At 48.5% G+C, this 24,542-nt stretch overlaps 1 protein-coding gene across 2 annotated transcripts in view; it reads left to right on the forward strand.

Annotated features, from left to right (window-relative positions):
- The window catches only part of LPCAT2 (lysophosphatidylcholine acyltransferase 2), a gene marked incomplete at its 5' end in the record, with an annotated part of 51,929 nt that extends 32,497 nt beyond the window's left edge, over nucleotides 1-19,432 (forward strand). Inside the window, 3 exons of one of the 2 annotated variants that reach the window (XM_081107849.1) lie at nucleotides 11,518-11,616; nucleotides 15,709-15,844; nucleotides 18,694-19,432. In XM_081107849.1, coding sequence (XP_080963975.1) covers nucleotides 11,518-11,616; nucleotides 15,709-15,844; nucleotides 18,694-18,878 — 420 coding nt within the window. In that variant the 3' untranslated portion in view covers nucleotides 18,879-19,432. Of the gene's footprint in view, nucleotides 1-5,438; nucleotides 5,519-5,818; nucleotides 7,320-11,517; nucleotides 11,617-15,708; nucleotides 15,845-18,693 lie in introns of those variants that run through there. The other variant, XM_081107848.1, reaches the window with a different exon arrangement.
- Nucleotides 19,433-24,542: the final 5,110 nt, after the last annotated feature.

The following is a 24,542-nucleotide window of genomic DNA, read 5'->3' on the forward strand; positions in this document are numbered from 1 at the left end:
GTGGCCACACATGCTGGATTGTCCGAGTGCTGCCGGGCACTCTTCCTGCCTCATATGTAAATGGAGTACGTGGTCGTGCCAGAGAAGCAAGTGCCAGGCCGAAGGCAGAAAAGGGAAAAAGCGTGACAGTTTTCGAATTGTGTGCAGCGTGGGGAAAGGAGCTGCCTACATGTATTCGGCTGTGGTCTGTGTGAGCAGATGGTACCGGGGGAAAGCGCGTGCGCTCCTGCCATTCTGTAGCTTAGGAATCAGAAAAGATGGACCATATTCCACGAGTTAGAGCTGCGAGAAGATAGCAAACAAGAGGCAGACAGATTGTCAAGAATAAGGGTTCAGAGCGAACCCCTTCCAATCAGATGGGGAGTATCCTACACCGTAAGAATGGTTATCATAAGCCCAGACTGCCAGCCTCCAACCCAGTCTGTACACCTTACCCGCAAGATTTGTTTTCACCAGCTTAACAGGGGCCGGCAAACCACAGCTGATGGAGCAAATACAGTCTGACTCCTGCTTTGTCAATAAAGTTTTATTGGGACACCACCATGCCCATTCACCCATGCATTCCCTATGTGAATTGTTGCAACCAACAGTGGCGTCTTCTAGCCTTTGCATTTCCAGTTCAGGTCTGATAGAACTGTCGTATTCCCTAGCTCATGGGAAAAGAACTCATCTACATGCCAACCTCAGTCCATCGGGGTTTGATCTATGGAATCTGCTCTATAGCGTATACGATCTAATGCACAGAGGAAGGCTGTGACGTTCTGAGTGGGACAGATGACCTTTTCTGTTCAGTCGTACGAGTTGTCCTGAAAGTGTGGTGGTCCTATTGTCTGGCCATTTCCCTCTTCAATTCTCAGGTCAGCTTAGCTCCCGCATGGAGTCCGTCCTGGTATTTTCTCTCACTGGGTGTTGTGACCCGAGAGATGATCCACATGAGCATGAGACTTATCTGCTTTGTCTTTGGCTCCTTGGTGCAAGGACACGCAGGAGGTGCATGAAGGGAACGGAAAGGAGACTGCAGCACTAAAGCTTCGCTTTGTAAGGGGAGCAAGTGGGCAATCACTGGCCTCCTCCGGGAGCCCGGCGAGGTGGAGGTCGGGGCTCTGTAAAGAGCACACATCAGACCAATTTAATTTCCTCCTGTGACTGAGGCTAAGATGGTAAAGAAAAAGGAATGGGGATTATCTCGATGGATCTAGAAAGACTTTGGAGTTCATCCAACATGACAGTCTCATCCGTAAGCTAGGAAGGTCTGGTCCAGCCCGTGTTGAGTTAGGTGAGAACCCCGCCTGCAAGAAAGGCTCCCTCATAGAGGGAGAGTCCCGTGTCCTGTGTTATCCCAGACCCGGCTCACTGCCCCCACCTTGGAATTCCGTGCGGAGGTGCAAATACTTGATAGGTTGCAATCAGAAATACTTTTGAAAACCAGGCAATATGTCAAAGAGGGGGTAAGGGTAAGTAATCATGTCTTTAAGTGTTGTGGAGCCAGCCCAGTCGGCGTGGTCCAGGGGTTGAGCGTCGACGTATGAACCAAGAGGTCACAATTCGATTCCCATTCGGGGCATATGCCTGGGTTGCTGGCTCGATCCCCAGTAGGGTGCGTGCAGGAGGCAGCCGATCGACCATTCTCTCTCGTCATTGATGTTTCGGTCTCTCCCTCTCCCTTCCTCTGAAATAAATAACAATATATTAAAAAATAATAAATGTTATGGAGCCAGACCCACGATAAAGAAAGGTTGAATTAAATGAATATATAGCATAGAAAGACTTGGGCACCAGAAAGAACTGACTGCCAGGTGAGAATGCTGCTGCTGACACGATGTCGTGGCACATGAAAGTCTAGCTTCTAGGATTTTAGAGCTAAAGGGCCTTTGGTGTCAGATGGCCCATCTTCCTCATTTTGCAGGAGGCGGCCAGCCCTAGGCAGGAAGTTGCAGACTCAAGGCTGCCCAGCTAGGTCACGGCAGGTCCAGGACGAGAACTCCGAGTTTAGTCTTCTTCCTACTACACACTGTCCTGTTGCCTTTTTGAAAAATAACTTTCTTGAGGCATATTTTACATATCGTATAATTTACCCATTTTAAACATACATTTCAATCGTTATTTTTGGTAAATTTACCAAGTTGTGCAACCATCACCATAAGACTGTTTTAGAATATTGCCATCACCCCAATATGATTCTTTTGTGCCTTTAACTTATAATTCCTGTCACCTACCTACTGTCTCCCCTCCGCCCAAAAAGTTATTCTTCTGTGTTATTCTAGACCTGCTCTAGAATGGAGACCTTCTCCTCCTGTGCTATTCTAGACCCGCTCTAGAATGGGGACCTTCTCCTGTGCTATTCTAGACCCGCTCTAGAATGGGGACCTTCCCCTTCTGTGTTATTCTAGACCCGCTCTAGAATGGGGACCTTCCCCCTTCTGTGTTATTCTAGACCTGCTCTAGAATGGAGACCTTCTCCTCCTGTGCTATTCTAGACCCGCTCTAGAATGGGGACCTTCCCCTTCTGTGTTATTCTAGACCTGCTCTAGAATGGGGACCTTCTCCTGTGTTATTCTAGACCCGCTCTAGAATGGGGACCTTCCCCTTCTGTGTTATTCTAGACCCGCTCTAGAATGGGGACCTCCTCCTTCTGTGTTATTCTAGACCCGCTCTAGAATGGGGACTTTCTCCTGTGTTATTCTAGACCTGCTCTAGAATGGGGACCTCCTCCTTCTGTGTTATTCTAGACCTGCTCTAGAATGGGGACCTCCTCCTTCTGTGTTATTCTAGACCCGCTCTAGAATGGGGACCTTCTCCTTCTGTGTTATTCTAGACCCGCTCTAGAATGGGGACCTTCCCCTTCTGTGTTATTCTAGGCCGGCTCTAGAATGGGGATGTGTCTCTTGTCGATTTGCCTTTTCTAGACATTTCACATTAATGGAATCCTACACTATATGGTCTCGTGTCTGGCTGCTTTGACTTAGCATGTTTTTAAGGCTCATCCATGTCAAGGAAGTAATTCATTCCTTCGTGCCGCCAAATAGGGCTCCACTCTACGGATAGTTCACGTTCTGTTTATCCGCTCACCAGCGGGGGGGCAGTTAGGTTGTTTCCACTTTGGGATGATTCTGAATCATGTTGCTGTTGGCACTCACGTGTCACTGTTTACTTTTTTACGTTCAATAGCTCTTCCCCCGCAAATTGAGGTTGTTTCTCCAGATGTAGGCAGTAGGGGTGTCCAGACAGCGACCAGAGTTGCTATTCGTGTTCGAATAAACAGCCTCAGGGCATTAAAGAGTCCAGGAAAGAGAAGGCTCGTTGCTCTAATAACAGCATTTACCCTGGGATGGCTTTTGAGAAACCGTTAGCCAAATGCCCTCCATCTTCCCAGGAAACAAACGAGAGGAACTGGATTGAAACCGGGTGGAAACACTTCAGACGGGCATAAGGAGGCGCATTTTATGTGGCAGTGAGCGCCATCAAGCTAATTTCCAGCACTATAAAGACAAAGCCATCCAGTTTCCTCGGAGAGAAGCGTATACGAACGGGTTTAAATCTGTCTGAGGCCAAATAATCCCTTGGGGTCCCCCAAAGGAAGACATTCCCTTTATGGTGCCGCTGCTTTATGGTTAAGGAAGACATTTGGCCTTTATCGTACCCATGAGACCAGTTATTGGAGTCATTATGCCATAAAGCTTGTGTCGGAAAATGTTACACAAACCACTGGGTGTGGCAGAGGGAGGCATCGCTTTCATGTCCTCAAGAGAGCATGTTCCTTAGCCACCAGTCGCTCCCTGATAATCCTGTATAATAGACGGCCAGGGACCATAAGCGGAATGACCAGAACGACCGCTCGACCAGTAGCCATGAGGTGCACTGACCACCTCTCGGTCCTTCCCGCACCACCCCCCACCCCCCACCCCACCATGGGTAGGGTGGTGAGCGGTGGGCAGGGTGGCGAGCAGCCAGCAACAAGTGGTGGTGGGCGGGGTGGTGGCTCGAGTGACAGGTGGCGGCAAGCAGCGGCAAGCTACACACAATTTCGTGCACTGGGCCTCTAGTATTAGAATAGCCATCAGTCAATACTAGGAGCATACAGTTAACAATTCATTTTCTATCTAGTCTTTTTTACTTTTTTTTTTTTTTTACTTCATATTTGAGCTGTCAGTGGTCCCCACAGTAACGTATGCGATGGGCTGACACATGGCATTCGACCCCCTTCCCAGTCCAATTCTTACTCTCCCGTCCCTCCCTTCCCATGTCTGTTTGGAGAACGCTGACTCAAGCGATGGGGAGGCCTGCATACTATCCTCTTCTGCAGGTCAATGCTGCCTTTCCTCAGCGGAACTCACTGCTCACCTTTTGGTACCCATAATGGTTTCTCTCTCCATCTCCCTTCCCCCTTTATAAAATCAATAAAAACAAATATATTTTTTAAAAAATTTAAAGGACAAGATATCAAAAAGGACATGTTGCCTGATTCCATGGATTTCAGGTAGAAAAAGGAATATATGGTGTTAGATGTCAGGATAGTGGTTCCCCTTCAGGGAAGAGAGTATCTTAGGAAAGAGACACGAAGAGGCTTTGGGGGTGCTGCTGATAATTCTCTTCCTCGACATGGGGGTGTACTATCTGTGAAGTGTTGAGCTATACTTAGTGGTTTGTACATTTTTCTGTGTGAGTGTCACATTTCAAAAGAGATTCCAAATATATAGCTCATGATCTCTGGCTACAGAATCAGAACCTCTGCATTTTTAAAATTATTATTTTTATTATTTTAAAAAATACATATTTTTTATTGATTTCAGCGAGGAAGAAAGAGAGTTGAGAGAAACGTCAATGATGAGAGAGAATCATTGATCAGATGCCTCTTGCATGCCCCCTACTGGGGACCGTGTCCATAACCTGGGCATGTGCCCTGAACAGGAATCGAACCCTGATCTCCTGGTTCATAGGTCGATGCTCAACCACTGAGCCATGCTAGCCAGGCCAGAATCTCTGCATTTTAAAAAGCCCCCTTCCACATTTTTCTTAAGAACACTGGATTTTGGAAATCTTTGCCAAAGGAAGGGGATCAGGTACATAGACTCCCATTGCCAGTCATTCTCCCGTTCTATTCTGCTCGTAAATGTCCCTTAGAAAAGAGCGGCTCGCTTTCCTTGAGTCACGGACCTCTGTCAGGAAAGCGCGTGCTGGGAGAGCACCGAGATCGCTGGCACACGGATCATTTACAGACGTTATTGCTTCGAATGTGCCCTACGCACAAGCACTTACGAGTATTTCTTAGACACACTAGAGGCCCGATGCACGAAACTCATGCAAGAGTGGGCCTTCCTTCCCCCGGCTGCCGGCACCGGCTTCCCTCTGGCACCCGGGACCCAGGCTTTCCTCGCAGCCCCGGCCTCGTCTGGAAGGACGTCCGGTCTAATTAGCACATTATGCTCTTATTATTATAGATGAGGAATATTTATCAGAAGAGCTCCCTAAAAATGGCAGGTGCTAGGACCGAGTGGAATTCAGGCAACTTCAGTGGGAGGTGAGCCATGGCATGTGGGCTGCATGTGGGCCGTGGGGCGTGGTGCCGCGGAGGCAGGGAGAGAAAAGCCAGTTCTTCCGCCCCGGAGCTCGGCAGGCTCCATTCCGGCTCTCTTCATCCCTCTCGTTCAGCGGGAAGCATGTTTCTCGCCAAGGCGTTTTTGGAAGGGGCAGATCGGGGCCTCGGGGGAGCCCTGGGAGGCCTTCTTGGAGGAGGAGGTCAGAGACGAGGAGGAGGAGGAGGAGGAGGAGGACGGGGCAATGTTGGCGGGATCGTTGGCGGACTTGTGAATCTCATCAGTGAGGCGGCAGCAGCTCAGTACACCCCAGAGCCCCCGCCCACCCAGGAGCATTTCACCAACGTGGAGGCCCACGAGAGCGAGGAGGTCAGACGGTTTCGGCAACAGTTTGCGCAGCTGGCGGGCCCGGACATGGAGGTGGGGGCCACCGACCTCATGCACATCCTCAACAAAGTCCTCTCCAAGCACAAGGACCTGAAGACCGACGGCTTCAGCCTGGACACCTGCCGCAGCATCGTGTCCGTCATGGACAACGACACCAACGGGAAGCTGGGCTTCGAGGAGTTCAAGTACCTGTGGACCAACCTGAAGAAGTGGCAGTGCGTGTACAGGCAGTTCGACCAGGCCCGCACCGGGGCCCTGAGCAGCTCCCAGCTGCGGGCCGCGCTGCAGGCCGCCGGCTTCCAGCTCAGCGACCAGCTGCACCACATGATCGTCCGGCGCTACGCCGACGACGAGGACGGCAGCATGGACTTCAACGGCTTCATCAGCTGCCTGGTCCGCCTGGATGCCATGTTCCGGGCCTTCAAGTCCCTGGATAGGGATGCGGACGGCCGGATCCAGGTGTCCATCCAGGAGTGGCTGCAGCTGACCATGTATTCCTGAGGCGGGCAGGCCCCCCCGGCCTCGGAGGACAGGACTGCCTGCCGAAAGCACCCCCCTACTCTCCCCCCTACCCCCCCCGATCCCCCCGTGCTGTCTGCGCGCCTGCGGACGCCCCGGCCCCCAGCTGTCATCTCCTGGACTCGCGCTGCTTTTTGCTGCTTAATTAAAACAGATTTGCCACGAGCAGGCTTGTGAATGGTTTGTGTGTCGGCTTTGGGAGATACTGGATCTGTACGGACTCACAGATGTGATGGGGATACAGGGTGGGGTTGTAAGGCAATGCGTTTAGATAGGTTCTTGCTCATAGAGTGAATGCATTCCAAGGAGCAAGAGGTTTGTTGTTGGTGAGAATTAACTTTTGAAAAACATTTGGAATCAATCAAAAAAAGCCGTTGGGAACTACTTTTTTTTTTTTCTGCTCTAAAAAGGCAAGGAGGAGGGAAGTTCAAAATCTGTGTTTCCTCTTAATGTTACATCTGGCATTTCCATTGTGTAAATAAATTGGAAAATGCTTTCCCTGAAACCTGTTTAGCTACAGAAACGGGCTCAGGACTGGGGAATGAGGCCGTTTTATAGAAGGGTAGTAGTCTTTTTTTTATGGTGGAGCAACTGTCTCCAGTTCTAGAATTCTTTCGCGGTGGAAAAAGCATGTAGCAATTTGGTTGGGTTTCCTTACATCTGTAAAGTGGGTCTGGGGTGGGGGGGAGGGCGGACCCGCAGCCAGAATGTCTCTGGCGGCCGTAAGGACCAGCATGATCCCTCTGGCGTGGACTTCATACGAGATCAGGCGTGCCCCGGCTCCCAGCCAGCGCTTGTCACGTCTTGCCCTGCCCTGGAACAAGGAATATTATTGTTGTTGTTGTTCCTCTCTGGAAACCGGCAGGGAAAAAAACGCAAGCAACGAAAGAAAGAAAAAAAAAGAAAGGAAAACTTACATAAACCGTAATCAGTTCTATGATACATAGAGCCATAGAGAGATGTATATGTTTCTGTAAATCTATGTATCCATGCCGAGGCTCCCTCCGTGCAGGTTCCCAGGCCTGGCTGAAATGGGCACTCACGGGGCAGCTCCTGAGGAAGGCTGGTCCCCGAGTCCCCCTCCAGTGGGTTCACTAAGAACCTGTAGCGGTGGGGCTCGGAGACGCATATCTTCCCAGCTTCCTCGTGATTCTAACGAGCAGCCAGAGCCGCCGGCCACAGCTCTGAAGGAGGCTGCCACACACAGTAGTTGGCAAATGTCTCAGCCGAAACCAGGGCCCAGCAGGGGGGTCGGCGTTGCCCGTGTCCGGAGAAGGAAGATGGGCATCCGAGACAGGGACACCCCTGCCGTCCCTTCCTCGGGGGTGGCCCCTGGCTGGGCCTTGTCATCCCGAGTCAGGCGGTGAGGGCAGCGTGGGCAGAGTCCAGAGTCCGCGCGTGGAGACTCGGCCTCCGTTCACCCGCCTGCTCTGCAGCGGGTCCCCCGCCTGCGCCTCCGGTTCTCAGGGCATCTCCTCCCTCTCCCCTCCTTCGGAGGACCCCCCGAGTTGGAAGGTGAATTCTTCCTCCCCCCACCCCCGGACTCCCTTAGAGGAAAGTTGTAACCGTGGAAATGATGTCACTGGCCCGTGACCAGCCCTCAGCATCATCTCCGTCACGTAACATGTATGAAACCACACGCGTGTGATTCCGCCCCGGGCCGAGCACACGGGTCCCTTCCACGTTCCTCGGGGACCGGCAAGTTCAGCCTGGTCGGCTGTGCCGCTCGGACCGGGTGTGGCTGGGCAGGCGTGAGGCCGCTGCCAGCAGCCACGGTGAGTCAGGCTCGCTATCTCAGGGTGAGCTTGCGGAGGCGTCAGGCACCGGGGCAGGAACACGGCCTTGTCGGAGCTCAGAACATGAAGCTGTCATGGAACCTTTCGGTGCGATGGCTGTGGAGAGGGCAGTGTAGCCGCGCGGTCCCCCCCCCCCCCCCCTCAGTTCGTGTTAAATGTTTTCTAGAAGTTAAGACAAGGATCCCCCACTGCGGGCGGTAGGAAGCCTTTCTCTGGTTTCTCCTGCGAGTCCCTTCCCGCAGGCACGGGCAGAGCGTGAAGCTACCTACGTGTTCCTCCTTTCTGCCCCCTTCAGAGAATAGGAAAGTTTGTATATTTATACAAACGCATTTTATGCGAACGAAGGTTTAAAAGTTGTACAAACAACCTCCGTCTCTAGTGTGGATGCTGGAACATTCCGTCCAAACTCTGGATTTGTCCGAGTAACCAGATCTTTGGCAGAGAACGAGTAGTTCAGTGTCTTAGTGGTGCCCTGGCCGGTGTGGCTCTGTTGGTTGGGCATCATCCCGGGCACCAGAAGGTCAGGGCGCATGCCCAGGTTGTGCGCTCAATCCCCAGGAGGGGGCGTGCGGTGGGTGTTTCTCTCCCTTCCGCTCTCTCTAAAATCAACAAAAAAAGTTCAAAAAAATATATAGATTTCTTAGTTTTCATCCAATAGTTGATGTTTTAAAGCAGCCGTGGGCAAACTACGGCCCGCGGGCTGGATCCGGCCCGTTTGAAATGAATAAAACTAAAAAAAAAAAAGACCATACCCTTTTATGTAATGATGTTTACTTTGAATTTATATGAGTTCACACAAACACTCCATCCATGCTTTTGTTCCGGCCCTCTGGTCCAGTTTAAGAACCCATTGTGGCCCTCGAGTCAAAAAGTTTGCCCACCCCTGTTTTAAAGGCACATTTTCAATGTAAGAGGGAGTAGTTACCTGATATATATATATTTTTTTTTTTTTTAATTTTGCCATTTCTACGTGGGAGCATACCTATAGCCTAAGATGAAGGCCTTTGATTCCTGTAACTCCATCCCATCATTTTAAAATTTTTAATATCAAGCAGTGCAATCAATACAGTAAGGTGGAAATACCATTCATGGATTAAAAAAAAAAATACGTGAAATTGCACCTCTACATTTTTAAATTTCAAAATACCCCAGATGATTTTGAAAAACACCTTCATCTCCATTTAATCCACTGAATTCTATGACTTGTGGCAGGAAAAGTACTGTGTACTCCGTACCCAACATCGTCAATATTCATACATTATTTTAAAGGGCACTTTCAAAATATTCTGTGAGTAATAGTTCATGTACTTATAAACGTTGATTTTCTATAGCAGCCTCGGTGGATTGCGCAACTCGTCCATAGTGGGGCCTTAGAAATATGTTTGGATGTACCTGTTGATCTTGGAATGCTCTTAGAATTACTTATTTCCAAAGTTTACCTGTAGTGCTAAGTGGATAAAACAGCGATTCTCAACCTGTGGGTCGCGACCCCTTTGGTGGTCGAACGACCCTTTCCCAGGGGTCGTCTAAGACCATCCTGCATATCAGATATTTACATGACGATTCATAACAGTAGCAACATGACAGTGATGAAGTAGCAACGAAAATAATTTTATGGTTGGGTCACAACATGAGCAACTGTATTTAAAGGGCCAGAAGGTTGACAACCGCTGGAAAACAATTTGACTCCTAGAAAATTGGTCCTGCAATCGGTACCTGAGTAGACATGCACTCCTACGGGATAGTCGGGTAAACAGGACACCTCCTCCCTCACCCTCCTGGGGAACTGAGCACGGACTGACGTTGCGTACTGATGCCCCTGTGTGCCTGTAGCGTATCTTCACGACGCAAGCCTTTCTCTGTTGGCTGCTGCAGGGCCGGTTCTGTTCTATGTAAGCTCACACTCTCACTGATGTCAAACATTGGTTAATCCATCAAGTCCCGCCCTAGCCGTGTTGCTACTAGTTCATTGTTTATCTGGGAACTCATCCCTGGGCGTTTCTGCTGCCAAAATGCCTCTAACACCTGGGATGGTAGTATTAGTGCGTTTAAGGTTCTCTTCCTTCCTCCCTCCCCCTCCTTCCCTCTCTCCCATCTCATTTTTCCTTTTTCCTCCCCTTTCCTTCTTTCCTTCCTTCCCTCCCTCCCTTCCTTCCCTCCTTCTAGTTCTCTCTCCCATCTCCGCCTCCCTCCCTCTCTGCCTTGCCCCTCTCTCCCCCTCTCTCTTCCCTTCCCTTCCCTTCCCTTCCCTTCCCTTCCCTTCCCTTCCCTTCCCTTCCCTTCCCTTCCCTTCCCTTCCCTTCCCTCTGCCCATTTCATCCTTGCACAGTTCCTATCTAGGCGAGGCCTTGATGTGCCGGGAAAGACTGCCGTCAGTCAGCCCGGGTGAGCATGGCCGACCCCTTCTCCAGTGTGGCCCTCATGAAAGAACACCTCGTGGGGTGTGTAGACCCTAGTGTCAGGTTAGGTGTCGTGTCCGGAGGCTTAGCCGCCGCATCTCCTGGGGCCTGGTACCCTGAGGGGCCGCAGAGGGAGCTCAGGTCCGCCCCCCTGGCTGCTGGCTTATTGCAGATCCTGGCTGGAAAGAGGAAAGAACGTCGCTGTGATTGTTGCCTCGATTTGCCCTTTCCTCCCCCTTCCATTGCCTGCAGGTGGTGGGTTGCTCAGTGACCCAGCGTGGCAGGGCCTCCCTCCTTGGTGGAGGGTGTGCTTCAGCCCCCAGTGGGATGGAAGTCCTGGGTCCTGCCTCCAGAGGGGCTCCAGCCAGGCTGAGCTCAAGAACCACGCTGGGCCCCGCCGGCGTGGCTCAGTGGTTGAGCGTCGACCTGTGAACCAGGAGGTCACGGTTCAATTCCCAGCAGGACACATGCCCAGATGGCAGGCTTGATTCCCAGTGTGGGGCGTGCAGGAGACCGCCGATCAATGATTCTCTCCTCCTTGATGTTTCTATCTCTCTCCCCCGCTCCCTTCCTCTCTGAAATCAATAAAAAAATATATTTTTAAAAAAAGAACCACGCTTGGTGCTGTGGAGCCCCTCTAAGGGAGCCTTGGTGATAACATGTTAGTATTTGCTGCTAAACGGGCATACCGTCTTCTTCCTCGTGAACGAGGAATGGGGGGGGGCCCTGCTTGCTGTTCCACCTCTGCACAAACTCTTTTCCCAGTCGGCTCAGCTCACGATGGTGTTGAGCTGCCGGCAGACCCGACCTTCACCTTGCGGGCTGTGCAGAGCAGCAGGGCGGCGGGCGGCCCTGCTCACCGATGTCTCCGTCCCTTTGCAGAACCACGACGGCAGCATCGACTTCCGGGAGTACGTGATCGGCCTGGCTGTGCTGTGCAACCCCGCCAACACGGAGGAGATCATCCAGGTAGCCTTCAAGGTACTGTCAGCCCCACTGAGCGCGCTCGCGCTGCCCCACAAACAGGGGTTGACTCTAAGTGCATGATTTGAAAGTCGGCGCATCTGTTACGCGGTGTATAGATCTGCAGTGACAGGGCTAATGCGATTAAGACCGTTGCTGCTGAGAAGAGAGGAAACGCACGCACCCGCTGAAGCGCAAAGGTCTCTGGCGGCGGCCCAGGTCTCGGCGTCGGAGCCGAAGAGCAGGCGGTTTCACAAATTAGCTTAAAAAATTATCTCTTTTCTGCCTCCCTCTTGCCAAGCCCCGACGTGAGGTTCATACATAATCACCTGTCGCTACTCATCCTGCTTCCTCCCTCGGGAAGTTCGGATCTGTCCTTGCCTCTCGCTCTGTGTATCTGAGGTCGTGCTAAAGGTGTTTTTCCTGAGGGGGTTGGTTTTGTTGGGGTGGTCCCAGATGAACCCATCCAAGATGTCCCAGGGTCCCCCTGCCTGTAGTATCACATGTATTCTCACAGCAGTGTTGGGGGACAGACGAATAAGACCATGTCCCCAGTCCCCATGGGTTTCAATAATGGGGACCCCAGCTTCATCCATCGCTTCCATGTGCAAAAAAGAGATGGGAGAGCCCTGGCCGGTGTGGCTCAGTTGGTTGGAGTGTCCTCCGGGCCCAGGTTGTGGGTTTGAGGCCCAGTCAGGGTGGGTACAGGAGGCTCCTCATCAGTGTTTCTCTGGTTGATGTTTCTCTCTCTCCCTCTCCCTTCTTCTCTCTAAACTCAATAAAAAACATTAACAAATTTAAAAACAGGGAGAGATGGAAGAATACATTCCCAATGTGTGTTTTCGGTCCTTCTGAGTTGAAAGGGGCTACATCTAGTTGGTGTTTAAATGGGGAGGGGGGTGCTCCCTTCACAATCCTAATCCTATACGGTCTGCTCTCAAGTAAAACACAAACTCCCTCTCCCGTCTGTCTCGCCCAGCTATGGCTGCCGACCTCACCATTCGGCCGCATGGTGGTCCCCGTGCTTCTGTCCACGGTGACAGCTGAGGGGCCTTCTCAATCCCTGTCTTCCCCTCTCATTCCTTCCTAGTTTTCTCTGAGAAGATGGTTCCCCCAGGACCCCAACAAGACCCCCCCTCTTATCTAGAAAGACTTCCTGCCTGATTCCTCTCTCGCCTCTGAGAGACCCCCAGGGAGAGCCTCAGAAATGTCCGTGTCTCCCATCCGGGGCCGAGGAGTCCGCAGGTCCAGGTTTCCTCTTTATGTCCGATCGGTGTGACCGAGTTAACCAGGAGGCCTGCGAGGGACCGACGTGGTGGGTGCTTGGCAGATGGTCAGCAGGAGGCAAGGCCAGAACTCCTTCCAAGGGGAACGCTGTTGGCTTTTACAGACTTATTCATCATGAAACCTAAAATTATACCCGTGGCTCACTTATTCCGGTCCAGATATTTCTGGTTCTGTTTTGGGAACGTCTGCGTAATTACAAGTGTAGTCGGCCAGATGTGCACTTGGGGTTCACCAATGAAAGACCCTGATAGAAAATGTGGCCCTCGTCACAGTAATTACTGTTTATAGAGAAGTCTTGAGATTTTTGTCTGGCCCAGACCTTGGTTTGGGGGGCAGGGTGAGGAAAGGGGGACCTAAAAGTATAATTAGCTTTTTTTTTTTTTTTTCAGTAAGGCAAGGGTCATGCTTTGTATTGGTTATTTTTTAACCTTCTCGGATGTGTTTGAAAATATTTTGGCATACTATATATATTATGGTATTACCTGCCTGGATGTGGATACATATATATATTTGAGCCTGGTGCACAAAATTTGTGCAAGGGGGCATCCTTCAGCCCAGCCTGCACCCTCTCTAATCCGGGATCCCTCGGGGGATGTCTGACTGACATCGGACATCCCTCTCACAATCCAGGACCACCTGCTTTGCAATCTGGGACGGCTGGCTCCTAACCACTCACCTGCCTGCCTTTTTGATCACCCCTAACCACTCTGCCTGCCTGTTTGATGCCCCTAACTGCCCTCCCCTGCCAGCCTGGTTGCTCCTAACTGCTCTCCCCTGCTGGCCTGGTCGCCTCTAAGTGCCTCTGCCTCAGCCCTGCCACCATGGCTTTGTCTGGAAGGATATCCGGAAGATGTCCAGTCTAATTAGCATGTTATGCTTTTATTAGTATAGATGTTTATGTATGTATATGTATGATCCACTCACATTCTTTTATGTGGGCAGCACTTCACAGGTGACGTCCCATCTTTGATCTCATGTCACCATGAAGGTGTAGGTGACCTGTAGGTGTAGCATATTGGCCAGAGTGCTTCAGCTGTGGCAGTGGGCACGGACTGTGGCTGAGGGAGCCGTCGTGACGGCCCCTCGGCTCCAGGAACGTCCCTGCACTCCTCCCCCGGGCACTTCAGTGAGCACGAGCCACTCCAGCTCTGTTCGTCACTCCCGTTCCAGGGAGGGTCCGCACAGCCTTGGGCCATGTCTTGGGAAAGGCAGGATGTTCTGGTTAATTAAGTGTTCCAGTCTTCTGTGCGACCGGGAGATATCACACCCCCAGAGGAAACTTGGGTGTTAAACTTCCGACAAGAGCCTGGGATCTAGGGTAGCGTGACAACTGACAGATGGAGAGGAAGTCAAAGTCCCCAGGATGGACCCATGAAGGGGACTCGTATGGAAGTGAGAGCCACCAAAGACCAAGTGTGGCAGCCACTTGGCCTGTTCGGCGAGTGGGTGAGGAATGTTTAGGATGGTCAGCCTTTGATGAAAGCTTAGGGCTTACAGGAGGGCAGCTGGTCTGAATTCTGACAATTATTATTTGAGGACTCAGCCCTAAAGGGCCCTGAGGCTACAGTCTGGGCAAACAAATGCTCACTCACTTTTCACTTTCCAACTGTCTTGGCTGCCAGGAAGGGCTCAGAGGTAGAAACTGAACTGGAAGTCAGCGCTTTCTCAGCAGGGGCAGCAAATTACAACTTGGAATTACACGGACAGTTACAACACTACCGTGTATTTGCTTGCAGTGCACCTCATGATTATCACACCTTGCCTCATGTCTAGCTGTCATGTTTTTTCTTGTTCTTGATCTTGCATTTGGTCAGAAGTGGATACCTTAACAACAGCAACTCTAGGTATTATCTGCCTGGATGTGGATCCCAGCTCTGCCACGTAGGAGTTGTGTGAACTTGGGAAAGTTACCCGGGGCCTCAGCTCTCTCGTCTGTAAGATGGGCCTCATAATGGCACCACCCATACCTAAGACTCTTGTAAGGGTTAAATGAGTTAATACATGTAAAGGGATTTGAATACTTTTGAGCGGTGCCTGCACAGAGTCAGTACTTATATCATTAATTTTTTTTTTAATGCCCAGGAGAGGATTTTGAATATGGAATACTAGTTATCCATCAGTGTTTCTGTTCTGCTACTTGACTTTAAAAAAATCCTTCCATTCTTTCATACTGACCTCTAATCGATATGCAAGCCCTGTTTTTGCTTCCTTATAATTCCTCCCCTTCCTGTGTCCTTCCTGCTTTTCCACCCCAGACTCTTAACTGGTTTTCCTGATTCTAGTTGTATTAGCCTTCTCCTCCCTCCACCCCCCCCCCCGCACCCCCCCATCCCACCTCCACACTCTGCCTCAAAGAGCTCTGTCCGTTCACATGTGACCACACCACATTCCCAGCCACATGCTCCTGCGGGGTCAGGTGAGCCATTACATTTCCACCGTGGGCTGATTCCTGCTTGTCCTTCAGTCTCCTGACTTGAGCCCCAGGCAGTTCCCCGCCAGTCCTTGTATATTCCGGGAACGTCTCTTGAGATTCTCAGACCCAACTCACATGTCACCTCCTCTGTCCAGCCTTTCCTGACCTCTCCAGAGAGGTGTCCCCCTTCTCTCCTCCACGGGACTCCCATGTCCTTCTGTCCTTCGCACTGTGGTGGCCCCTAGTTTAATTCCGTCTCTTCCCCCCACTCACCTAGACGTGTGGCGAGGGCCACAGACACCCTGCTTTCTTCAGGAACGTATCCCTGGCCCGGGCACGAGTAATGTTTGCATTATGCAAGAGTTTATTTCCTGAGATTATTCCTCCCTTTTCTTTTCTGTTTCCTGCAGCTCTTTGACCTTGATGAGGACGGCTACATCTCAGAGGAAGAGTTTTCCACCATTCTGCAGGCTTCCCTCGGGGTGCCCGACCTCGACGGTTCTGGTCTCTTCAAGGAGATAGCCCAGGGCGATTCTGTGTCCTATGGTGAGTAGGCAATTGGCACCTGACTCAGTTTACAAGGCGGGCATCTGGACTATGGAGTGACTCTCAAGACAAGAGTATTGTTGCCTTCCACTAATTATATTGACCATAGAGATGATGATGATGATAGTACTAGCAGCTGTAGTGTAGTGGTAGTAGTAGCTAATTAATGAGAACTTACCATATGCTCCGTAGTCTTCCAAACATTGTATACAGATTAATTCACTTATTCTTTACAGCAAGCCTATTTCATCCGTACCTTTTATTATTCTTATTTTACTGAGGTGCAAAGAATTTAAGTAACTTACATAAGGTCATCCAGGTAGAGAATATCAGAGCCAGGGTTCCACAACCAAGACCACCTGGCTGTAGGACCCACCCCACTGACCCCCACACCCAAGCGCCTCTCCCATCGCTCAGATCTGCTGCCCTCCCTCCTGGAGGGCTTGTCCCATCTGCTGTCAGCGTGGCCACACAGTGCGAGCAAGTTAACCCAGCTGGATGGGAACCACTGCAAAGAGATGTGGGCTGAGGTGCCAACCATAATGGTCGTAGCTAAACCACCTGGTGATGGCTACTGTTAGCGGCTTCCGTAAGCTTTCGCATTCGCTGCCTCAAGTCCTGCTGCTGGCACCCCCGTGAGGGAGGGACAATGGGGAGGAAGGCCTTCTGGCCAAATGGCAGGTTGGTCCATCCGTGACCGGCCTTTCTCCCAATGGCTCAAGACCACACATCAGAACAAGTCCCACCGGCAGAAGGACGGTGCCTCCGTTTCCACCGGTTTCACAGTGCGGTCATCGAGAAACACCCTACAGCAGAGAGACCACCTTAGCGTGACGTGGCCGGTGGGCGGGCTCACAGACGTCAGACGTCAGGCCGGCGTGGGCTCCCCAGACTTCTCCCTGAGGCTGGCAAGAGGACGCCTCTTCAATGAGTGCAAAGAGTTTCGGCTTCACTTTTATGGGGTGGGGAAGTGAGATCACAAATTTCTCTTACTCTTGTTTTAATTACTGTCATTTTGGCTGCCCTTTATTCTATTTTAGGTAATTAAGTGCCTAGCACACTTACTCTAGTGAGTTCCTTTAAGGAAAAAAAAAAAGGAGAGGGAAGGAGGGAATGGGGAAGTATATACCGAGATAAAACTTATGAGTCAGAAACCCCATGCACACTCCTCCTCTGACCATTTTTCTTTCATACGTAAGACTCTAGTCCTCTGAACTACCAAATTTGGAAAAACTATTTGCAATCGCTATTTCAGTGGAAGCTAATACTAAAGGTTCTTTGTCGGTAGTCATCATTTTGCCTGTTGGTTTTAATAATTTTACAGGAAAACCTGCATTGTTTGGGGGAGTTCAGCTTTTTCCTTTTCAGAATATCTCCCTTTTCCCAACAATACACCAGTCCACTTTTTTTTTTTCCAGGAATATCTAGGCTATTTAGGTATAACTTTATAAAGGAATTGGTATTAAATGTATCATAAATGTGACCTTTTCAACGGTTTCACTGTTGATCATTTAAACGGTTTGCATTCTTGGTTTTCCATTAGCCACATTAACGCCCAATTTCAAAGTTAGCTCACAGCACTCCTTCTAGGAGCGAGTTTCTCTTTAATGCCACGGACATCCCCAAAGAGGACAGAGACCTTGATCTTTTGAACAGAGCCTGAGTCTTAAAATCAAAGTTCACTTATCTTAGAAGTCACCTATGTCCTCCGTGTCTCCGTCATTGACACAGACCGACGCAGAGGAACCTGTGTTTGGGGTGTTCAGAGGAACAATGCATAGCTTGCCTGATCTGGAATATAAAATACAGTGGGGCCTTGACTTACGAGTTTAATTCGTTCCGTGACGGAGCTCGTAACTCAAATTATTCGTATGTCAAATCAGTTGTGAATGAGTGAGACACGTGATGCTGGGCTGCTGATGTGGCGTTCACTGTGATGTTCACTGCGCCAACTAGCGGTGGGGTATCTGAAGCTGGCTCGTAACCCGAATTTTAGCTCGCAACTCAAAGCAAAAAATCGGCCGAGAGACGGCTCGTATCTCGAAAAACTCGTTAGTCCGGACACCCGTAAGTCAAGGCCCCACTGTAGTCTGTGACTGCAAACACCGTTGCGGTTGCAAAGAATGAGTCGGGCTCAGTCTGGCGACTTCCTCATCACCAAGACCGGTTTCATTGTCAAACGTTCTTGGGTCGTCCCATGCGCTGTGAAGCAGGCTCCTGGTTGTCATAGGATTAAAAATTAAATCAATGGATAGAAATAGGACATTGGGTTAAAATCCCTTGTTTATAGACCCACCTAGCTAGCTGATTCAAAGACCAGGTTCCCTTTGCTAAACAAGCTCCATAAACTCTCCTCTATTTCTGTTTGGCCTGCGTTTGGGAATTTATATAACAGACTCAGACAAACGGTGCTCATTTGTATCTGGCTTGTGTCATTCAGCACAAAGGCTTTAAGTTGCATCTGCATCCTGGCACCACGGCTGACAGCATTTTCATCGCCTCACAGCATCATGTTGCCACGGATACGGCAACATGTACTTTGCCATTGCTGCTGTTGACAAATACGTGCGCTCTGTCCATGTTGCCACGGAATTCTCCTCCATGTCTCCCGGGACACACTCGGCATCAATTTCTCCAGGTTCTCTACACGCTGGGGGTAGAATTAATGGGCCCCAGGACATGCGTATCTTTCAACTTCACTAGGTCATGGAAACGCTGTCTTCCAAAGCCGTTGTCCGCATTTATGAGGGTTGAGTCATAGGAGTTGCAAGTAATTATCTTATTAGAGTCATATGTCAAAAGAATCTTCGCCTCCATTGAACTGGATTTGGTTTCCTCCCTTCTTCTAGAGGAATTTAAAAGCTTTGCCCTGAAGCACCCGGAATATGCGAGGATCTTTACGACGTACTTGGAACTGCAGGCCGGCCACGTGTTCTCCTTACCCGAGGAGCGCCCCGCGGCGCCCGCCACGGCCAGTAATACAGTCAGTCCCGAGAGCCGCGAGGAGAGCCCCTCAGACAAGAAAGATGACTGAGAGCGGGCATCCCCGGAAGGAGGACGGAGCGGCTTTCCCTGAGATCGGAGCGGCGTTGATCAGTCGTATTGTATAAATATGATTTGTGGAGTCATGGCGATGTATAAACGGGGAAACTTTGCCCTGGCTGGGTGGCTCCGTTGGTCGGCCATCCTCCCAGGCACCAAAAGGTTTCAGGGCACATACCTAGGTTGTGGGTTCCATCATGGGTTGGGGCATGTGCAGGGGTGGGCAACTGATCTATGTTTCTCTGTCACATCAATATTCCTCTCTCTCTCTCCCTTTCTATCTCTCAGATCACTAAAAACCTATCCTCAGGTGAGGAATAAATTTAAAATTTTTAAATGGAAAGGTTTTTTATAAAAATGATAGATTTTATTAAGATGCTTCCATTCACCTGTATAGGTCGAGGAATATCTTTTAGCCTGTCATATTGTCCTGTACCGATTGGTTTACTGGTGATAAGCGTGTTTTTGCAGATTCTCCCCTTGAGTTTGCACATCCAAATGAATGAAGTGCGCTGCCTTCCTGGAGCGTATCCACACAGTAAAGAGTTTTCTAAGGAAAAATAAGTACTATTTTGTCATCTCTAGTCCCTTTCCACTCTGGAAATAAGCATGAGGAGTCTGAGGATTTTACAGATTACTCCTCCCGATTCCCCCCCCCCCCCCCCCCCCCGGCCCATTTCCAGTTGCTTGGATCAGTGACTGTGGTTGGATTAGAAAGGAGAACTCTCTTAATTAGATGAGACTCTTCAAATCCCTGTGCTCTGTCGCCTGCACCCCTAAACCACCCACGGAGGGAAATCAGACCCTTTTGCACGACCTCCTGATGTAGAACTTTGTTTTCACAGGCAGCAGCCATGGCCACAGGCTAAGTGGGAATTGCCTGATTGAAGGGAACATCGATTGCCTAATGGGAAAATGAATTGTGTGCCACAGAGTTTAGTTTAATTTGAGCCGGACAGCGTAGACTGCAGCTCTTGCCCAGTAAATGAATCCGATTTCCTCTACTGATATGATATTAGAATTCATAATGTTACCATCCAGGTGGGGGTTTTATTTTGTTAGATGCCCGCTCGAGTTTTCGAACTTGTCTGAGGAATCTCCAGTCCAGGGGAAACACACAAAGTCCTAAGGCATCCCCGAAAGCTAGGGACTCCAAAAAGCCAGCAACCCCACATGCAGCCCCCAGGCAGGCGTCTGACAGCGACTCCTTTAGGTTAACCAATGATTTCCCTCTCGTGCCATTTTTGTTGGTTGTCATGCATGTACACATGTTGTCAGTATGGTTTATGTTGGAAATTTTGAAGAAAGAAGCGATTTTTTAATATAATGCATAAAAATGGTTCAGATTCTGAATTTAGTCTTTGCATTTAAACCTTTGTTTTGCTTATGTTTCTGAATATCAGGGTGAGTCACCCCCGAGCCAGTGTGTGAGGAAGGCCATTTTTGAAGTTGAAAGTCTCATGAGAGAGGTGTTGGCATTTATATGTAATCAAGAGTCATGACTTTAAACATAAGTTCTACATCGTAAGCACTTAAGTGTTCTAATTTAATTGTGTATATGTGTATTTGAATAATTGCTTACTAGAAACTTTGTCGGAGTATATATATATATTATATATATATATAATATATATATAATATATATATAATATATATATATATAATTGTTTGCTTTTTATGTATCTTAAAGCTACTTAGACAAAAAGCACTGAATGAACTGGAAAGAATTGCTTAAGTAATTAGGAAAGTCTAGGTTTCCAATAGTGTTTGTCATCCGCAATTGAATGTATGTAATATTCAGGTACCGTGACTGTTTTTTTTATCATAGAAGAGCCACATGTTAATTCTACGGGTCATGGAAAAGTATCATTGGAAATTAAAAGCTTTCTATGAGGCTCTTGGAAGTGAGCCCATTATCTGCCTGTTTTAAAATAATATTGTATGCCCTTTAATTCCACTTCTGCCAATGTAATATTCCTATTTTATTATGAACAAACAGAACTGCTACCTAAAATCATGGCCATTAAAAAATTCTGGTTTTGCTCTTTTGTCTCAAACGTAATAGGCCTTTTTAATATTGTGGTTTGAATTTGCTTGCTTGCATATTTAGGAACATGATTAATCCTTTTTGTTTGCATTGAAGCTTTATGAAATGTCAGACATGATTTTACTCTAATGAAAAACTCCCATTTTAGCCAAGGGTGCAATCGCTCGTGTTCATAAAGAAGTTGACTTTGGACTGGTGGGGGGGGGGGGGGCGGGCGGGGTGCAGGAACCCAAGCCATGATCCTCGGCCTATTCAGACTTGGCCTCTACTTTTATGCCATCTTAACCAAAACTTCTTTTAAAGAGGCCTTGCTCCTCGTGGGATGTATAGTAAGGAATTGCGTTTCATGAAATCACTTACAGGCACTGTAGTTTTATGGAATAGTTTGAGAAAAACAGGGTCCTCTCCGAAATAAATAGTAGATTCTGAGGCCTAGAAGCCAGATTTCAATCAAGAGAGTCCCACTGAGGGACGATGGCACCCTACATACGTCAGGACCACGTTCTTGTGTACACAGTGTGTTTCATTCTCTGCCACTGCTGTCAGAGTTCTGGCGGCCAAGCGTGAGAGCTGGCACCATGGATATGTCAAAGAGAGCGCCTCAAAATTAAGGGGGGGCGGGGGAAGCTGGAAATGCTACTTTAGGCCTTCACCCTGGCATCAGAATATTCTCCTTTAAAGAACAGCAGAGTAACTGGAAGTGGTTATATGATGAGTGCTCTGCAGATGTGGACTTCAGTTCTGTGTGAGACGTTCAGTCATTGGGTGTCTTTGTTAGCGGTCGGTCACTGACTCATTAGTTGTTGGACTGTTTTTGTTTCAGCACGTGCTCCACGATCCAGAATCTTAGAGTTAGCTTTTAGTATTGGGTGTGTAGGTGAGGGTTCCATATTAGCAGCTGTGCTCAAAGGAAGGTCATATTGTGTCTGCTAATGGTGTCCAGATTTTATTCTTGTCTACAATGACAGTGTCTAAAGAATATTATTTAGTGTCTAAAGAATGTTTTACTTGGCAGCTATGACACTTGCTACCACCTCTGATAAAACACACACACGGTAAATCATGTGGGTCTTTTGTAGATAATATAAACATATTTATGATAGCAGCGGAACTAATGTAAATGCCAATATACATTAAAATAAAAAATTAAAATAAAATAGACTGCCTCTGTTTAGAAGATGCGTGGTCTGCTCTCTGCATGAGGCAGAGCAGTGCAGACACATGACTCCCAGTCACGGGAACTGTCCCCTTTCCATTGTCATAGATGCAGACAAGACCTCAACCATCTCCATCTCCTCCCCCATTAAGCTCCCTCCGCCCCATCTTTCTTTTCCTCCAACTGACTTCAGCCCTTCAGCCTCAGCGTCTTGGTCCTGATGTTCCCTCAGGAATATTCTTTCCCAAAGATTTTCACCTGCCTCTCTCTTCTTCATTCAGACTTAAAATAAAAGCTACATTGAGATGTGATTCACACACCATATAATTCAGTGCCTTTAAATATATATATATAGCATATTCAGAGAATTGTGCAACCATCTAATCTAATTTTTAAATGTTTGACTTCATTCCAACTTTAAATCTAATAGGACTCCCCCATCACCTAATGTCAAAAGCCCAGTCAGTCCCTGCAGACATTCTCAATCCTATGGCCTTTTCTTGCGATTGCTTTTACACGCGTGTGAAATGGTTTGTTTATGTCTGCATTGTCTGTTCTTCCTAGCACTTAGATGCTCCGGGCACATAGTAAACGCTCAGTATTTGATGAATGGATGAATGAGGGCAATGTTATCTTTCCCTGCCCGCGTCTGCCTTGCGTTGTATTAGAATAGAGATCGTCTTTACAACAAACTAGAAAACCCGGGATTATGTAGAAACCCATGCAGAAACTAAGGCTCAGGAAGGTTTCCTCACTGCTCAGGGTTACGTAACTGTGAGTCCCAGGGCTGGGATGCAAGCCCAAGGCCATCTGGCTCTAACTGTGGGGACTTCTGATTCAGCCAAGGTAACTTGAACCCCTAAGTAACTACAGAATTACATGGCCGGCGGCTTCAGGTTCCAGAAGCACGGAAACTGGCGCATCTGAGAGCCCTCTGGCCACAAAACCCCAAGCATGCCAAACAGAATATCATGAACATATTCGAAAAGATGGCTGAGTGTGAAGGATACAAAGGGAAACCCGTAAAAGCCAAGAAATGAAAGGGGAGCCGAAAAAACCAGAACTGTGAGAAGGCGTGTAAGACTCATGTCATGGCCCAGCCGAATGGTGGATGGTGGTGCGTGACCCACGTGTGCTCGGAAAGAATGTGTATTCTGCAGGGGCTGGGTGTAATGTTCTATAAATATCGGTTAGACCTCGTTTGTTGATAGTCCCACATCCTTCTTTATCCTCACTGATTGTTGTGTTTACTTGTTCTGTTAATTATTGAAAGAGGTTGAAACGTCCAACTATAATTGTGACTTGGTCCACTGCCAGTTTGTCTGAAGTTCTGCCCGAGGTCGTAATTATTTTTTATTGTTATGTCATCTTGATGAACTGGCCCTTGTATCGTGATGAATATTCCCTTTTAATTCCAGCAATGCTCTTCGTCCTGTTGTTACCATTGCCGCTCGAATCAGACCAACTTTCTTATGACTAGTCATTTTTCTCTTAGCCTATCTGTGTCTTAGTATTTAATACGCATCTCTTAAGGATTTCGTGGTCCATTTGTGTCTTGCATTTTTATATTGTCTGACAATTTCCATCTTTTTTATTTTTAAGCATGTTTTCATTGATTTTAGAGAGAGAGGAAGGGAGAGGGTGGCAGAGAGAAACATCGATGTGAGATAGAAGCATCGATTGGTTGCCTCCTGCACACTCCCCAGTAGGAATTGAATCCACAACCCGGGCATGTGCCCTGACCAGGAATTGAACCGGTGACCTTTCATTGCATGGGACGATGCCCAAACAACTGAGCCACACCAGCCAGGGCCAATTTCCATCTTTTAGTTGGAACATTTAGTTTACTTCCATTTACTGTAATTATCGGTATGATTGGGCTTGAATCCACCGTCTGGCGTTTTGCTTTCCATTTCTTTCATCTGATCTTTGACCTATTCTCCTCCTTTCCTGACTTATTTTGGATTAAACAATTTTTAACTATTTTATCATTTTATATTTTCTTTTGGCTTACTAGCTAGCCACACTTATTTACATACTGTGAGTGGTTGCTCCAGAGTTTACAATACGCATCTTTCATTTAATATAACAGGAACCTTCCAACAAGGTGCTCCCATATGACCCTCTCTCGTCATGTGTGCTGCTGTCATATTTCTTCTACGGGTTTTTAACTCCATGGATATTATTATTTTTATTCTCAACAGTCAAGTGGAAATGTGTGGGAAAGGGTCTGTCTATCCGCATGTGTACTGTTTCTGTCACTCTTTATTACTTTGTGCAATTCCAGCATTTTTTCCTGTTGAATGTCTTTGAACCATTCTTGTGCAAGTCTCCTGACAATGAACTCTCAGCTTTCTTTTCTTTTTTGCCCTCGTTTTATAGGACTATTTCCTGAATACAGAATTCTAGGTTGACTTTCTGCTTTCAGTACTTTTATTGTCTATGATGAGAAG

Source organism: Myotis nattereri (assembly GCF_964212035.1).
Source record: "Myotis nattereri genome assembly, chromosome: 15".
Taxonomy (NCBI): Eukaryota; Metazoa; Chordata; class Mammalia; order Chiroptera; family Vespertilionidae; genus Myotis; species Myotis nattereri.